Below are 18913 nucleotides of genomic sequence, written 5' to 3'. Positions count from 1 at the left end.
AGCATACACACATGCAGAGGCACACAGCGTGTGTGCGCAGGAAACGTCCTCATAGCAGGGGGCTTTAGTGGTGGTGGTCGGCAGGTGTACCATCTTCTGAGGCCGCCTTGTCAGAGATATCTTTCCATAGAAACTCTTCTTCGGTACTGCCCACGCGTTCAATATCCCGCATTTCTTGAAAGCGTGACAGACGAGCTCCTCGGGAATGCTAGCCCAAGCATCCATGATCCAACTGCAGAGTGTAGCTGGAGAAGCCTGTTTCCACTGTCCGGCAGCAGTAACTGCAGGCTGTTCCTACCTCACCGAGTTCATGGAGAAGTGCTTGACGCAGTGCTGATACTTACAGCAGCTACGATTACCATATTTACACGATTGTAAGTCGACCTATTTTTTAAAATTTTGAAAATTCGAAGTGGGGGGGGGGTCAACTTAAAATCGAAACCAAAGCATCGCACCATAAATAAAGGCGAGACAAACGAGATATCAGGCATGCTACAGTGTGGTTGCATTTTTGCTGTGCGGCTCCTCCGCATCCCTCTTGGTGCTAGCCTTGAGCAGCTGCTACGTCAACATGCAGAACCGGCATCCCCACCCCGCGCACGGCGGCTGATGGTGGCTGTCGATAAGCAGTAAACCAGCACCAGCCCACTTCCCACACGTGGCCGCAGATTGTGTCTGCTGATAAGCGGTGGCAGCCCAATAACGCATTTGCGTTCTGCTCTTAATAGGCGTCATCCAAGTTTTGTTTTGCTTACTTTCAAGGGAGCGTCGATAGTTGATGGAAAGGCCGCTGTTCCAATCGCGGCAACACCGCCACTCGGAACCGCAGCAGCGTCGGGGAGTGTCGGTAGCTGACGGAAGAGCCGACGGCACTCACGCGTAGCTTCTCTTTGGCTCCGACACATTTCACAAGTTTTGAATGTAGTGCTTCATCATTTGTGCTTTGGGTTCGGTAAGCAACCGGCGCTCGTTGACGACCACATTTAGGATGGCTGTCATTCTTTATGCCGAAGAAACAAACTGCGCTTTGGGCTGCAAGTTCGATGTGTGCAACGGGTGATACAGATGTAGCAACTGCAGCGAGGCAAAATTTTCAGCTGTTCCACACGATGTCGTGATGTGGCTGTTAGCGAAGTGCGGGATTTCACTGCATGATGATGTTAGAATGACGAGCTGTGGGACCGCAGCAGCGATCACAACGGCAGCGCTAGTGAGTACGATTGCGCAAGTGTGGACGAGTAGTCCAGGGACTAATATATTTTCTTTCTGTAATGTGCCCACAGGCGCTCCCGCGCGCTGGAGCCGATAGCAGCTGTTGATAAGCGGAGGCTGCAGGATAGTGCTATCGCATTCTATAATTAAAGGCCAAGCACAGAAATGTGATGTGGGGGAGTCGACTTACATTCGAGTCGACTTACAGTCATGTAAATACAGTACTTTCTTTTTAAAAGCAGCCGCGGGTACTGCTTTCATGGTGCCAACACTGTGCGAGGTGCAATCATCCTGCTTCCAGTAGCGTGTGTAGCGAGGGCATCGCGGCCAGGGTCAGCATGGTGAAAGGCGTCGAAACCGAAACCATCGAAACAGAACTGATGTCACCGCTAAATAGCGCCTCCTCTCGCTGGAAACTTGATGGTGATAGCACGGAATAATAGCGAGTTCAGAACCGTGAATTTGGGCTGAAAATTATTTGCATCCCAAGTAATTCAAGGCGGAAATTTGACATGCTAAAATCCGGAAAAAACCTCGTATTATACACAGGTTTTTATGTTGTGTGTGATAGGCATTAAAACATGCACAACATCTGTATGTAGACAGCATGCACGCACAAGTCTAATGGAATGCAACACTTCAGACACACATAAGAGACCCTGCCAACTTGAGACACTGCATTGTGCCATTTCGCTGCCAGCTGCTCTAAAACCATACAATTAAAATATTCGCACCCTTCTCCTACGACATTCATAGCTTCATTCAAGGGCAGCAGTAATTCAGCTGAAATGGTTTGAACTTGTGCTCGGCAGCCTAAACAGATTTTCATGCAACCCGATTCTCTTCTTTACATACCGTATTTACTCGAATGTAACGCGACTGCGAATGTAACGTGAGGGGTGACTTTACATGCTGCCCAGCGGGAAAAAATAAAACCACGAATGTAAAGCGAGGCTTAAGGATAAAAAAAGTACCTTTGGCCAGCATGTTTATTCATCTTCCTTGCTTTCGGATGCTGAGTTCTCGGAAGCGGAGTCCTCCTTTTCGCTATCGAAGTCTCCCGGTAACTATTGCCGTATCGATACTCACCGCAGAGAGAATCCATTCCTCTTCAAGAACGTTTGGGCCCACCCACGAGATGCTCTGAACTTCCCATCTCCCGAGCAACGTCACTAACTTTCCAACGGATCAGCTCAACACTGAACCCACACAAGACAGTTGCGTTGCTCAATAATAAAGTCCGCCACTTTTTTCTCCAGCTTGACGTGATGGCTGTGGCGAGGCCCATGAAATCCTTTGTGGTCGAGCTCACATTTAAAAAGCCCCTTCCGCTGCAGCCGCCATTCGCAGATGGTTGACTCGTTGAAGTCAAGTCTTCGAGCTGCCACAGATTTCCCGACCTCTTTAGATAACAGAATTGCTTTTCTCTTAAAACGAGCATCGTACTAAGCACGGCGCGTTGCCATCGTGTGCACTGAATCAATACAGCGCGAGCGACGCTACAAGAACACGACACAACGACGTGTTGAGCTCGAGGTCGCAACGAACACAAAAAAATGCCAGAGAACAACACTTTGACTTTGGATGGATGAGGATTTGGCTTCTGTGGTACCCATGTTGCCAGCATAACATCGCAAAACTGCAGAAACCGAAACCAAGCTGATTGCTTTGAAATGGCTGCACCGTGCCATTGCTTTAGGCCAATCGAAGTGCGGTATTCGATTATAATGCGAGGGTAGACTTTAAAGAGAAAAAATTCCGGGAAAAAACTCTCATTACATTCGAGTAAATACGGTATGATGCCGGAGAGGGGGAAGGGGAGGGCAAAATAAAACTGAATAAAATTAGTGCATACAAAGTCCCATCAACACACCTCTCCCTCCTGTCTCTCAAGCGTGGCGATGTCAATGGCTGGAGTCTCTTCCTGCGGGGAGCCCTGACGAGACAGAAGCTTCTGCTGCAACTCTGCAATCTCTCGCTTCAGTTCCTCCACTTTCTCCATTTGCAATTCCAATGTACAACAATGCTGGGCCTCTTGCACAGTCAATTTCTTCTGAAACACATAGAAAAAGCTTAATGCACTCTTTCTGCAACAAACTTCCTTCTGGCAGAGCAAAGTTTCATGCCACAAAAACATAAGCTTCACTGAACATGGCTTTTTATGGTTGAGCTGGTGACTAGTGGTCTACCATAGCCTCTTAGTCAAGACAGTGCACTGAAGCAACAAAGAAAACCACTGCACATGCAAAAAAAAAAAAAAGGAATATATGACAGTTCCAACTGTTTGGTCAAATGATTCCAAAGAAGATGTCTAATTAAAAATTGTGCAATTACCGTAAAAACCAGACTATAGGTCGGACTGGAATATAGGTCGACACCCCAGCTAACCAATTCTAAAAAAGAAAAATCTTTTTCAATGAAAAAAGTACCGAAAAACACCCTTACCTTGAAACAAATGCAACTCGACAGGTTGCACAACAGTGACAGTATTTATTTTAATTTAAATGCTGCTCGTATGTGCATCCGGCCAATTTTTTAACAGTATCGCGCGCCCATTGACCCGCGTGTTTGTTTTTGGCACACAGAAGTACGGCGCCGTAGAGCAAAGCCCTTCCTCTTTATGAATCGCCGCAGCCAGGGTGGCGAGCCCTTAAATTTCACCCTCGCGAGTTTAGAGGCATGCACGATCTCTACCGCTTTCACGCAGATGCATTCAGCAGTCACAGGCAGCGATCTTGCACACAGCGCAACCCTTCCTTCCAATTCTGGATACGCTGCGGTCCGCCCACGAAATGATGTTTTCTTCTGGTTGCTGCAAGTTGTAATATGCAGCTTCTGCTTCCGCGAGTACTGAATGCTCTTTCCAGATACTCCAAATTCGCGCTGTGCCACCAGGTTTCCGTGAGCTTCTGCGTACTGAATCGCGTTTTTTTTTAAGGCGACGGTGAATTGCCGCCAGCTTCCGCTCATTTTGAAACAAAATGTGAAAAAGCAGCCTTTAACCAAACAGCGGAAACGCAAAATGGCGGTACGACAACGTCCCCACACCGCATTGCTGCTGATGGCGATTGTGATGGAGGCCGACTTCAGGCACCTATTGGTGCTAGACTTCCGTAGTTTTTCCACCAATGACCGGTATATAAGACGGGGGTCGACTTCTCGCCATGACAAATGGTTTTTTGAAAAAAAAGTTAGACCTATATTCGGTTTTTACGGTACGTTGCTTTCCCTTGACACACACAAAAAAAGGCCATTTTGGAGTTTCGTGTTTAAAAAATTTATTCAGCTGTAAATTTAAACATTTCAGTTTATTGCAGTATACAAAACTGTGACTAGAAGAACTCTTCTTTCGAGCATATAAGAAACAAGAGGATCGCCATGGCGTATTGGAAAAAAAAATCTGCCTGATGAAGTCTGTATGATAAACACGAAAATTTCAGAAAAACTCAATTTGTACGGCTAAAAATAGCCGGCGCAACACAGTAGAGGGTGGAGTGCCGCAACATAGGGCTGCAAGAGCAAGAGGAAGCACAGTACGGACGGCAAGAAATCTGGCAGCTGTGGTGCAGTACAATAGAAGGGAGTGCCAGCTGCAGTGGCACGCAGCGAGAGTGAAGGGTTACAGATGCACAGAGCGGAGGAATATGAAGATGAGCACCGTGGCACAATACAAGGGTTCCCTACACTGGCAGTACAATGTGGAAAAGGGTGGGGGGGCGTTACATAGCACAGTGCAACAGCTATCACCGAGTTCTTGCATTATGCAGCTTACCATAAATGTTTGTCGGTTCTTTTTTAAACAAACTGCTGAAGATTTCAGTCTTATTACATACCTTGTATTTATCAGAGAGTTCCTCATATTGGCGTTGCAGCTGTCTGTCCAGTTCAAGGCTCATGTCCATAGTATTTTGTTTGATTGCTTCTTCCAACCTGCACAGACCCATATGGTTTATGGGGGTTTAACGTCCCAAAGCATTTTAGATAACACCACTGATATATCTTGGAAGGCACAAAGCACTTCTTGAACACCAAAATATGCCACAATGGGAGGTAGCGTTCAGCACCATACCTCCAAATCTCTATTAGTGAAGATGTGCAGTGACATCCCATAACAGTGCCCCATTTTATTTTATTTTTATTCCAGAGGCACATTAAACCACCACAATGAAGTTTCAGCCCTGACATGTACACACTGAATTATTTTCTTTTTAACTGAAGGAAAACACAGGCAATGAAGCAAAAATGCATCATCCAGCCTAAAAAATTCACCAGGACAACACCAACCTGTACATGAATCGCTATGTGAGCAAGCCTCCAGCCACAACAGTGGTCACCGTAACATCAGCCCCAGAACTGACCAAGCATGACTCTACCACACTGTCAAAGTGGGCTCCCATCCTGCCTCTTCCCACAGTTTGTAGGGCCTTTGAATATACACTGAACACACCCAGCAAGAGGATGGAAGTGGTCCTGAATTAACAAAGCAACAACGCTTTTTGCCTGCAGCTCCTTTGCGTCATTTATTTTCTACTCCCAAAAATATATGAGAATGTAGTTTACCCTGCAACTATCAATAAATCAAAGAAAACAAATAACAAATGCATGATGTCCCAGAGAAACATGAGAAAAATGAAAAATGCCTATTACATTGCAGATTTCATTCAAATTCTTGTTCAAATGCATTTCAACCAAAGCTGTAAAACTATATTTTGGCAGTCTTCATTATTTGGCACCTTTTGCCGGCAAAACAGCATTGCTTTTCAGTGGTAGAGAATGCACATCATGCAACTATATGACGCCCCACCAATAAAAGCACTGTGGGAATCCCATGTTCACAGACACGCATAGTAATGCCCTACATAACTGAATGATTTTTCTTCCGAAATTGCAGCAAGTCTGGCCACCCACCTGCCACTTATTTTCTGTCCCAGAGAGTCCAATACCATGACAACAAAAAGCCATAAGAACAGACGCTGGAGGTTACAAGACATTTTTTCTACTACTACTAATATTTATTAGTCAGGGCACCAGTATCACGACTCCTCCCATAGAATAATGCGAGCCTGTCGCCACAGCCACCATGCTGTAAGCGCTTGCTCAATCAATGCTGCAGATAAATGAAGCAAGTGAAAGTGTCAGCAGAAATTAGTTTTCACCCAGGACCTTGCTATCAAGAAGATTGCGACGCCTAAATAATCATATTCCTACCGTTCTTTCACTCCTGTTAATATCCACAGCAACAATACAACAAAGAAATTACGACTGCTAATACACAATTCTGTGAAAGATAACTAATTCTCAATTTTTCATGCAATCGCCAAAAAATAGGAGCCCTAGGTATTGTTTACCTTAGCTTATGATCAACAAGTGAGGCATGCACACCAAGCTATCAGTACACAACCTCCCTTGATATCTGCTAACAGACTTTATGCACGAGAATACGAGACTCACCACCTATGTGAAGTGTGGTGCAGTAACAGCATCAAATTTTTTGTATACATCTTTTTTTTTCATGTACCATCTTTTTTGGTTGTTATCAAGCCACCAAGCTTGCCATCAGCCCAATAAACTAGCTTATGTAGCATGTCTGGCCATTCTATACTTCAGGGGGGCATACTGGAAAGATCTGGGGAACTGGCCATGCAAAATGAGCGGTACTGCACAGCCAAGAGGCAAAACCAATGGCCTGGCAGCTTTTGAAAAGGACTGCAAGTACCGTATTTACTCGGATAATTTACGCCCGCACGTAATTCGCACACTCCAAAGTTTTAACAAAAATATTTTTAAAAAACTTTTACTCGCACATTTTGCGCTCCCTGCTGTGCCAGACCACCAGTACATACAGTATAGTACACTGTTAAAAGGAACATGCAGTCGCGTGAAGTTGACTTTCCGCGAGGCGCTGTTGCGGAAAGCCTGAAAGAATGACAGGCTGATTATGGTCCGGAGTTTTTTTCGCCATTCTGTCCCCTTGCATGGATCTCATTTTTCATGCCCACAACGCATTGATTACTTCTTCTCGCTGCTGAATTGGCTTTTTTCAATCTGTGGCTGCGTTTCGTGCGAAATAAGCAACATTTTCTCTGGACTAGATTATCCACGTGTCAGTGCCTTGGTTCATATGCCACTCAACGTGTACTGTACATGCTGCAAACATGTAGAAGGAACGCTCAGGAGAGGCCCTCGCTATCTGAGTTGCATGCCAAAAAGTGTGCCGGAAGTCATGCGATTTCACAAGGACTACTGAGAGTCTGGCTGATGGCACATCCAATGGTAATGCTGGGCACAGTGGCATCATCTGCTACATTGTCTGCTGCGCATGCGCAAGTGCACCGAGATGGCGGCCAAGTAGAGGGGTTGTTACCAGGGGTGGAGCGGCTTAAAAAAAATGTGACGTAACCGCCTCTTCCAAGTTCTTTCCTTCCTCCATAGCTGCGAAGGATGAGTGAGCATCGAGGGGACATCATGATCATGCTAAGGCTAGAATCCGTGCCCATGTCACAGATGACACTGCCAATTCCAAGCCAAAATGAAGTGTGAAGTGCAGTGTAGCAGCCCCACAAACGGCCGCACTGCAGTGCATCCTTATCTTCATTGATTTTGGTGGTTTGATGCATGGTAGTTCGTGTTTTGGTAGTTCGGTCACAACTCCTTGCGATGGGCTATCATAACTATATGGCAAAATTCAAACTTCTAGCGATACAATTTGCCGAGGAAAACGGAAACCGTGCCGCTGCCAAGTGAACGAGAGCCACGTATGCTACTGGCGAAAGCAGAAGTCTGAGCTGACAAATGCGAACCCAAGAAGAAGAGCGTTCAGGGGACCTAAAAAAAAAAGATTCCCCGCTGTTAAAGTGGAAACCTTACAGTATGTTCAAGAGCATCAGATGATGCAATTTGGGATTCCAATGATGACGGTGATGACAGCCGCGACGATATCAGCCATTGCTCGGAGATCGATCTTTCCAACAGCGACTATGACTAGGTGAAGTAGGTGTTCCATAAAATAAAACTTTTTGGTTGTGGTACGATACTTGATTATCAGTCTCCACTGATTTTGCTTTTGTAACGTCACACCACGCGGCACTAATAGAGTTAACGGAGAGCGGGAAGAAGCAGGCGCCTCTGTGGCCGGTATAGCAGTGACGGCACGACTGTGCGGTCTGAAAAATAGCCAACTGTTTTTGCAGCTTCTTTATATCCAGGTTTCACTGTCTACATATTGTGCGTTATAACCTTTGTAGAAGAGTTTTTGAAAATCTCCACGTAATTTAAGCACCCACTCCTTGAGGGCTTAATTTTTGGAAGAAAAAGTGCGCAAATTATGTGAGTAAATACGGTATGTTACTTTAAAAGAACGTAAAAAAAACCTCGTGACAATACTACGGTATCCCTGCAGTTTTTCTGGCAAGGCTTACTCACTGTTTTAATGCCCTAGGTGACAGCAGGGCTGTGTGCGCAAGGACAAAACTGACCTGTGCTTCCACTCAGTTTCACGTGCCTCCAGCTCCAAAGTGATGGCTTGATGTCGTTGGGTGAGCCGATCACACTGGTCGCGAGCTGCCTCAGTTTCAGACTGTGACAGCTCTAGTTGCTCAGTGAGGTCTCGAATTTTCTGTCGCATCTGCTCCACAACTCCTTGGAGCTTCTCTTGTGCCTCCGAGGAGTCCCCACTCTCTGCGCCAGCTGTGCTCTTCTTCTGCTGTTTCAGTACCGTGTGAACCCGCACCTGTGAAAACAGTGGTCAATGCAAATGTTAGTCACTTTCCTCTGATGACCAACGTGGGCACCAGATTCCAACAGGCCGAGACAGATTTACTGCGACAATGTTTAAAGGGCCCCTCATCATCTCCCGTGAAAACTGAGGCACCTGGTGACATTCTTGCTTTTTTAAGTAGGTCATATATAAATAATAATTTGCAATTAGGTTAACAACCTGCAGAGTCAAATAATGGCACCTGTTATATTTTACATAATTTTTCAGGATGGCATGTCTTTGGAGAAAAACTAAGAGTGTCACCAGGTATAAGGACTCTTGTGTCTATGAATTCATGTAATTAAAAGCAGCAAAATGTAATGCGAAAGTGCATTGAAGTTGTGCAAGAAATTACCTCATTATGCTCTAGACTTTGTATAACTTTTGACCTAAGACTAGCAGCTCAAATATGATTACATATTTCGAATGTACCGAAAAAAAAAAAACATTTACGTGCAAAGTTTCATCAGATTCTAGCCAATGAATAAAGTTAGTTTTAAGACCTTCATCCCCCTTTAACTGAGAAAACTTGTGAATATACCAAACATAGTTCCAATTTTATGGAACAGATAAATCTAGAAAGGCCCATAGTATTCAAATATAGAAAGAATTTGAAATTTATAGTGATTAAACAAAAACTGTTCCATGAAGACCTAGTTTATTTTGCAGATGTATGACTACATTTAGAAGATAATATATGGTAGAAAAACAAACAAAAATTACACAACATATGATCATTGTTGAATTGCTCATCCAATTTTGGCCCAGAAAGTGCCCTCAAATAATGTGTTCGTAGTTTCTAATAGCAACAATGTTGCTGTTAGAAACATTGTGCCAGCAGTGGTGGAACTGAAAACTGGTTTCTTGTAGCAGCTTTTGTAGCAGATGAAATCGCAGTTTGTAGCAGCAATTTCAAGTTTTGTAGCAGGAAAAATGGCATTTTGTAGCAGATATTTGAGCTTTTGTAGGAGGAAAAAACTTTCTTAGCAAAATTTCATGTCTCGAAGCACTTAAATAAAGAAGGCTTGTTTTATTTCTGAAACAGTCAATTGCTCAGGTGTTTATGACGACCATAGCCATGCAAAAACAAGCTTCAAGCCCAAATTTAGTCTAAAGTCTGTTCTTTCCTTAAAAAGCTGCAAAAATATGCAAACAGGAGATTTTGCTAAAAATAAAGCCATTTTTATTCAGATGGATGACATAACGAGATATGCAACAAAGCTACAAAAAATTACACCATTCTTAAAACTGCAAATTTAAGGTACTATTTCTTTTCTTTCCTTGATGACTCCAGCTCAGACAGCGCTGCTGCGAGCCTTTCCTGTCCATTCTTCAGAAGGGCTTGCAACAACTGCAAAATTTTTAGACTTGACACCTTTTGCGAAAAGCAGCTCAGCATTGGTGATCATATTCCTGGCCAGCCTGATCTTTTCCAGTACCTTCTCTTCATTCTGACTTCTTTTCTGGGTGTCCTTGTCCGGTACATCAGCCTTCTTTTGCTTGTTTTGCACGTGTCTCTTCTGCTGTATCTGCCTCCAACCACTGCAGCTTTCACTTCCACGATACTTTCAGCGCTCTGATTAATCGTTGTGTCATAGGAATGGCAGCTGGATTTCGGCCGAAACGCTGGGAATATGTCATTACAGACCTAAGCCCATTTATAATTTGTATTGAAAAGGACGATCGTTTTCTCAGCACTCGCCAATTTTCACTGAAGCCCCTCTCCAAATGAGCATTGCTGTGCGAGAGGCACAGAAGTGCTTTTACGAGTGCCGCCAACAAGGGATATTTTCGAGCCCCATCCTCTTGCTTGAGTTCAAAAATTTTTTGCCAGAAGTCAAGTCGTTCGGATTATCTGGCTAATATATTCTGAGACACAAAGACTAAACTCATCCATCAAGGCGGAGACCTCGTGAGCTGCGATGACCTCCGGCAGCGATGACCAGCATGAATGAAGATGGACACATTCTTCGCGCCATTTTCTTCTAATCAGCACAGGTTTTGAAGTGTTGCCGACAGATGTCGGGTTCCGCGACAGTGAATTTCGGTTTTGCTCTCGGCAGAGTTATTCAGCGGCGTTTTGGCGCAGACGTGGCATAAAAGTAGGCAAAAAATCGATTTTGTAGCAGCATGTAGCAGGATTTCTGATTTGGCACAGTTTGGCGCAATTGGCGCAGCAGTTCCACCACTGATTTTTTGCCAGAATACCAGAACACTCCCACACATTATCAGCTTTCATGAGGCCCTAAATAAACTGCTGGTTAAATCAATTTCAAACAGCAGCATCAACACTGCAACAGAAATTACAACAGAAACTAAAATTTCTGCTTTTTCCTTCTACTTTGATCACCCAGCCAGCATCGTAAATAATGCACTGTATTGATTACCTTGCTCTTTGGTTAGCATGCTTCTCTACAGAAGGTCACAAAGCACCAGTTCATACCTCCATGAAAAGGAGTAGAGATCTAGACTTCTCAGCTCACCTTGTAGTTTTCAAATTCCACCTTGCAAGCCTGAAGCTCAGCCTGTGCGGAGCTCAGCTCCTCTTTGAGAGATGCAACTGTGCCCTCTAATGCTTTGACAGCCCGCTGGTAGTTCTCTCTCATTGAACGAAGGCTTGACTCAAGCCCTTGGCACTTCTTTAATAGTTCTGCATAGCCCAACTGTAATGGAGAGCAACAAATAGATAATGTCCTTTGGAAATGTAAGGTGCAGGGTAAAGCCAAAGTAGTAAAAATGGTACAATGGGTGCCAAAAACTCTAATGCATGGGTTGCTCCAGCTAACTGGGACCAAGGGTTTGAAAAAACTACACAATTTACATATAATTACATTATTTACACATATTACATATATTTACACAATTTTACATATAAAGTTCAAGTAATATTGTTAACGGTAACTTAAAGCCAGAAAGTACTTTTAATTTGCACTAATTTAATTAATTCAGTTAGCTTAATCAACTTTTAAACCACTAACAATACAGCAAAGCCTCAAAGTTTTAAAGCATCAACTTGGGCTGGATTGGCGAGACGCGGTCCGGTACCTGCTGCCGCTCCACAGTGCAATCATGATGATGGTAAGCAGCGTCATACTGATGATGCCGGTTCATATATTATGCATACATTTCCTTGCAGCAAATATCAGAGTTCCAAAACAATAAAGCCCACTGTCTTTTCCACGCACACAAATGTGTACAATGCAACCAATGATTCCCTACTGCATGCACAGAATGAAATAAATCCAAATTTCGCATGGTGCCATGCCCTAAAAATTTCTGGGGTCACCTATGTCCTGAAGGTGCCTACACGATGATGTCTTAGCTTCCAAGACTCTCAGAGAACTTTCACATCGCTTGAATAAGAGATCTGCAATCTTGACTAAGCTCACAGAAGAGCAACTTTAACATCACCTACACATCTGCACATACCACAATTCATGCCAATTGTGTTGCCAAAAAAGACAGCATGAAGACAAGAACAAACTTTCTGCATGGCTTCCATATTTTAGGAACATGCGAGTGCCAGTAAAGATAATGCCACCATACGCAAACCCACTTCCACTGTCGCTGACAATGGCAGACATGCTTTTGACAAAGAGAGAGAGCACACACTGTTTGAAAGCACTCTCAAAAGGTGAAGCTACCGGAAGAAAGTCCAACTCCATTTCATAACACTGGCAGATTGTTCAAAAAATAGTAAAGCACTTGCAATGTGCTAAGACAGTTTTTCATCAGCATGCAACAGCAAGCAGAGAAATGAGATGAAAACAACAAAAAGCACTTCACACAGATAAAAGGAAAGGAACAAGCACATGCAAGAAAAGAGGTACTTGACCTCAAGATCAGCAAGCATGCAAGAGGACAGTTTGGCACTGCAAGAAAAGGAAACAAAGGAATTAATATTTGCGATGCACATCAGCAGCATTATAAGCAAAGAAAGGGCCACAAAAGTGCGGAGAATTTGCAAACTGTTGCTTGTTCTATAAAAGTTTACAAACAGGCAATACAGAAAAGCATGAAATTATGAGCAGAACAAAAACAATGCAGCCAAGCTCATCTAAACTAACGCCAGTTCAGCGACATTTAAACTGCAAGAACAGTCTGAATTCCTAGTTCTAATTCTACTGCCATGGTTGCATTTTACAACGCAGGGGAAAGACGGCTCTGCGAGATTGCTTAAATGATGCATTAATTACAGAATTTTTTATCATGTTACAGCCCTACACTCAAAAGCAGAAAATGGCCAAGACTGACCAATTTTTGGAAGTACTAAGGCCTTTTCCACACATTCAAACACAACTTCCAAAATTCCTTGTCTTCAAGTCCTACAAGTTTCACTGCAGTGAGATTCATCTATATCGATAACATGAAAGCTTTACATGTTCATTTCAATGCTATTTCTTCAATTCATTCCAACAAAATTATCAACTGAACTACAACAGCATAACCCACATGGTGCTGTTTAAAGGAAACTTGGCAAATCAATAATGCATTCCAAACATCACCAAAATCAGAGTTTCAGCAAGTTAATCACTCAGACATCAAAGAGGAGACTCCCTAAATTATCAGTGACCTGATCCACTGCCTTATCTTTTTGTTCTAAGTTCACAAACTTCTTTTACTTCAGGGCACAAGGTCCATCTACATTCACATTTCACTCATCCCACTCTCATGTCCAATTTTATTTTAGAAGCCTCAGAAAGCCAAAGCTTTTTCATAACCTTCAGCCTTTACAGCTGCCACAAAACTGCTAGGAAAGAAAATAACTAAGAAGTGCGGTTTACAAGTAGCCTTTTTGGCACCTGCAGTGCCTAACTTGCAGTAGTGAAAGGGTAAAAAAAAAAACTGAGCTCACCTTTAAATCCTGTTCTCTTAGCTGAGCTGCCTTGACCTCAGACTCAAGCCTCACCTCAGTCTGTAGCAGATCTTCTTCGTGCTTTCGGCTTTTGGAAAGCCCTTCTTTCAGATTGGCAATGGTTTCCTTGAAGGCCAGAAGCCTCTCGTCATCAGCTTTTTTCTGGCCCTCTAGGTAGCCTGCATCCATTATACACTATACTATAGCCCACGGTAACCAAATTAACATTAGTTGGCTTTCACATAAACCAAGAACCAGGCATAGAATGCAGTTAATACAATAGCAAATTCCCAATATTTTGAATTGTGGTCCCGATATAGCTACTATAATAGATTACTCATCCTTCTTGTTCAAAACACCTTCAGAAAAAAAACAACCTAAGTTGTGCTTTCTGGAACATATGTGATTATTCTATTCTGTTCCCTTGGCTTATTGCATTTACTGTGCTAGAAACTGTGTTCATAAGTTATGAAAATGACCGCTTTAATGTGCTGCTGCTTCTGGTTATTTTATGTAGATGTTTCGAGCCTGTGACCGGCAACCTGCTACATAGACTGGCGATAACTCAAACTTGGATAATTCATACTTTCAGTCAATTCAAACAAATTTCAAAATTTCGGGTGGCTGACTATATTTTAATGCATTTTAAATCTCCTTAATTTATACTGTGATTTCTCTTAAATTCAGTTCATTTAAAAATTTTCGTTCTGCTCCTACACTCTCGGCGCGCAAAAGAGCGACGACCAAGGTCGGATACGTCGTGTTTCCGGAGGCATGTCAGCTGAAAATTCAGCCCCTCCAACCAGTTAACTCGTATGCGGTAAGGAGGGGAACCGTGTAAATCGGAGTCGCCCTGTCACCACGTTGTTTCGTTTTCTAAGCTTCGCTCTCAGCCCGCGACAATTACGTCAGTCGGCCGCGCTTCAGCGAGCCAAGCCCAGCTGCACGCTGGTTCAGACGCTAATTGGCATGCCGCTGGTCATTTTTTTTTTTCCGCCGTTCAGGTGCAAATTTGTGTTCCCCTCGCTTCTGTTCGCATGGTCCTGTGAGTCGATAATGTGTGCTAATCATGAGCTGCTCATTCTGTGGTGAAGCCTCCTTGCATAGACGCCGCTTGCAAGGAGGCTCCACTGCTACTGCGGCACACCAGTGAAGGAGGCCTCAGAAAGCCTTACTATTTTGAAGCAGTTCTGCTTTGATATTACTGACAGTAGGCATGCAGCGCACCATGACGAAATTGCGAAAAATCGTCATTGCTGCACAGTTTTCTCTTAAAATCAGACGATCATTGCCTATTTTTTTCATCAATTAAATTTGTTGAGGTGCTAAACTGTTTCTGAAAGTTTTTTTTTTTTTTTTGCAGCCATTTGACTATTCGACCTTCAGATAATTAGGACCGTTTTTTCTAATGCCTTGAGATCTTAATGTGGTTTTACTGCACATGGAAACCACTGCATTAGTAATTTTTTTTCAACCACACATGAGTAAACATATCACAGTCTTTCCCTCACATTTTATGTTGAGCTAAAGCTTTTAGCTACATCTGCCTAAAGAAATAGATTCAAAATATGATTTGTATGCATAGATATACATAAAGCAAGCAAAATTTAATTTTGGATCATATTAAGGTACACTTCTGATAATTCAAACAAAAATCAGTGGTCCCTTGAAGTACATATCAATGAGAGTCTACTGTATTTCATGCTGCTGCGTGCCTGCTGACTTGCGTTGAATGTGCCGGCAGTGGCGCTGAAGGCTCTGTTAGGTGACTTGCATGCCATCTTTTGCTCCAGTTGCACAACAAAACTGTATTTGCTGAAAACTTATAATAAAATAAAAATAAAAGATAACATTATAGGTAGAAAAAAATTGCATATACATTAAACTTATTAAAACGGTAAGCCCTACCACTAAGCATATTTCTAGCACTCAACTCAATGCATCTTTCCATAAGCAGAGTGTGTGCAGTTTCCACTTAAAAGAGGCGATTATAAATTTCAACTGCATGCACAAAATATTGTGACAAAAAACCAGCGCACACTTTGACGAAAAAGAGAGAACAAGAAGGAAGACACCACCAGAGCTGGTGGTGTCTTCCTTCTTCTCTGTTTTTCGTCAAAGTGTGTGCTGTTTTTTGTCACGATGAATGAATACCATCTAGCTCAAACGTTGGCTCTGCTATGCACAAATTAATCTTACCATGAGCTTTTTGAGCAAGCACTTGCAATGATGAGTACAAAGAACACCTACAAAAAAATGTTTCCAATAGTGCTTTAGCCAAACACAATATCAAGCATGAATAAAACTCACCAATGTGCTCAACAAGGTTGGCAATTTTGGACTGATAGGAAAGTGACTCTTTTCTTGTGCTGTCGAGCTCTTCATTTCTTTCCTTCAAGAGGTTGTTGAGCTCAGCCACAGTACGCTCGTAGTCGGCTATTTCCAGGTTCAAGAGAGTATGCATTTTGGACTCCTGCAACATAGTCAGGCCAAAAAAAAATAAAAAGAGATTAACTGTTATTTTCCAGACTTCTTTTTGTCTCAGTTGACATAGCGAGAAAAAAAGTGCAGCACTGTGGCAGCATTTCCGACTGTGTGGTAAAATAACAAGTCTTTCCATCCTCTAGCATGTACAGCAGAACCCCTCTATCCCTTTCAGGCGCCATTTCTTGTTTTGATTGAAATCAAGTATTTTTTCCCCTAAGCAGTATATTCAGACCTCAAGAAAGAGAATTTGTTATTTTTCGAGTGTGAAAGATCAGTGGGTAAGTTTTTACAATGATGTGCAGAATTCTATACAAAGAGTCAGATTTGTTGGAAATAGTAACACCGAAATGTCCTCGTGTGTCAGGTAAGCACCCTAAGGATCGTGGAATCACTTTGTGTTACAAAGATTGACATTACACTCAAAATTGAGCAAAAACAATTGATGTTTTCACTAACGGCAAAATCTGTCTGCACAAAAATGGCGGACGAAGTGCTACCTGCTTACTGTTACGGGAAATATTACTGCGTTCGCTACATCATATAAAAACAACTTAATTGTGACAAGAAAGGTGCTCAATTAGACTAAAACAATGAAATCACTGCTAGGTGCACCAGTCTCTCACAAAATGCTGTAAGTTTGCTGTGTACACAATTGTGTACAAAGCACCTAAAGGGCTATAGTAAAGTCACTTGGACCCAAAAAAATCTTTACTATATCAGTTGTTGGTGATGGCATGGCTCTAAGGATATTGTCTGGTAATTAATTAGCTAGTTTCTCAACAAACAGTGTTGGTTTAGCAAAGACACACTCAGAAATTCCTTTCATCTTACTCCAATCATCCCAAAATGTGCTAATGATCTATTTTCAATTATATCACGTTCTCGATTTCGTTTACGTCTTACAAAAGTACTGCATTTTCACGAGTACAATGCCCTACGAATATAACAAAAGTATGATTCCATGTGAAAACCAAAACCATGCATGAAAACGGCACCGTCTTCCACAGCCTCAGTGTCATTTAGGAGACAATAGCTAAAAAACGCACGCAACAAAGTCAAGTGCGGTAAAACCGCACGTGCAGTGCCGCCGCACTTACACTTCGTGCCACCGCTGCCTCCTGCTTCGCACCACCCAGTGCAGCAAGCGTTCTCACTCTTTTTCTCTCCCCTACTACTCACTGCCCTTTTACTGTCTTTCCTTTCTCGACAGCCCATGGCGCCTTCTTTCTACATTCGTAGCAAGTTTTTTTTTTTTTTTTCCGTGCACTTTGCCTAACGCCTCCAAGGCCATTGAAAAGTTGGCTTCTCGTCGCAGCTCATGAGCCTAGAGGCTATGCCATATCAAAGAGCGCTGTTCAATCGTCTTCGGTTTCCATTTGTCTCTGAATGTTGGCCTCGCAATCCTAGACTGCGCGTGTACTGCGATGTAAGTTTCTACAGCCAGACACTCTTTACTATAACAGTTTTTTTATCAAAGATGTCTTTCACTATAAACGGTCTTCTATGGAAGGCAAAATGGGATCGCAGTTTCACTTTACTACTATATATCAGAGTTTACTATAGAGGGGTTCTACTGTAGAGACATTTTGGTATCATGCTACATAGTGTAGCGTCCTTCTTGAAACTACAGCTGACAGTTTGAACCTTTCTCAATGCCCGGTCTCTTCTTTGCATTACTATGTGTAAACATAGTGCAGAATTCTAAAGATTATAAAAAAACCAACTGGCTCAGTCTGTTGTCAACCAGTTTGTTGATGACAGCATATAGCATGAGATGACCTCCAACAACACTGAATCACTCTGTACAAGACGTGAGTTACTTCCCAAGTTTGCTTTGGTTTACATCCCTATTGCAAAAATCAGCGTCCTCCAGCCTCTTCCAGCACGAAACCAGTATCGTTTTTGCACTGGTTTTGGCTGGGAATACTGGCTGCTGGTGAATTTCACTGGAGCTGGGATGGGAAGACACTGTTTTCGCTGGTAGGATGGACGGAAACGCTGGAATCTGCTATGCCGCGCTGGTTTTCCACTGGTATATCACTCCTGGCACTGGAACAAGTGCTTCACGCATTAGGACTGCGCTGGTCCCAGTGTCAGTTTAGAAATAGCTGGCAGTCCTGAAACTGGGGGCCGAGACATTGGGCAAACGAACCATGTCGTAGCAGCAAGCGCTGTTTTTCGGAGTCTCAATTTGCAACTGAACAGAAAATGAATGAAACATCTTATTATTTCAAGTGTTTAGATGGGTGAGTTGATCGTTCTTAAGCTAACACAGTCGACATAGCACATACCCTCAGATCAGGCATTGGCAAACAAAGTGCAAGAGAAAACCGAAAGGAAAAATATAGGCTACCGTCACAAACTTGAAAGATATGCTTGAAGACACTGAAATACAGTGGCTGCCGCAAAAATATGGACAGCTAGCTTCATCGCAGGCTACTAACGAAGCGTATGGAGTAGCGAGCTTACGCTCGCTCTCTTCCCGCTCTGGCCAAGTGGGATCAGAGGTGCAAAAAGACTAAAACAATAAAAAAGCAGTCTGCCAAACGATGAAGAAGTGTGTAAAAAAAGAAAAAGAGCACATAGCGCGTGTGTGTGCTATT

General features: G+C 43.0%; 1 protein-coding gene across 8 annotated transcripts in view; it reads right to left on the bottom strand.

The window, feature by feature from the left end:
• Positions 1-18913, bottom strand: part of LOC144114391 (uncharacterized) — a 105933-nt gene that overhangs the window by 15149 nt on the left and 71871 nt on the right. For 3 of the 8 annotated variants that reach the window (XM_077648097.1, XM_077648099.1, XM_077648104.1), the window contains 6 exons: positions 16134-16296; positions 13824-14002; positions 11452-11631; positions 8688-8941; positions 5046-5142; positions 3086-3265 (listed from right to left, as the gene is read on the bottom strand). In XM_077648097.1, the coding sequence (XP_077504223.1) occupies positions 3086-3265; positions 5046-5142; positions 8688-8941; positions 11452-11631; positions 13824-14002; positions 16134-16296 (1053 nt within the window). The remainder of the gene's footprint in view (positions 1-3085; positions 3266-5045; positions 5143-8687; positions 8942-11451; positions 11632-13823; positions 14003-16133; positions 16297-18913) is intronic. The other 5 variants (XM_077648098.1, XM_077648100.1, XM_077648105.1 and 2 more) reach the window with 3 other exon arrangements.

Source organism: Amblyomma americanum, chromosome 1 (assembly GCF_052857255.1).
Source record: "Amblyomma americanum isolate KBUSLIRL-KWMA chromosome 1, ASM5285725v1, whole genome shotgun sequence".
Lineage (NCBI taxonomy): Eukaryota > Metazoa > Arthropoda > Arachnida > Ixodida > Ixodidae > Amblyomma > Amblyomma americanum.
The sequence above is the reverse complement of the archived record's forward strand: the minus strand, read 5'-3'. Positions and strand labels throughout refer to the sequence as shown.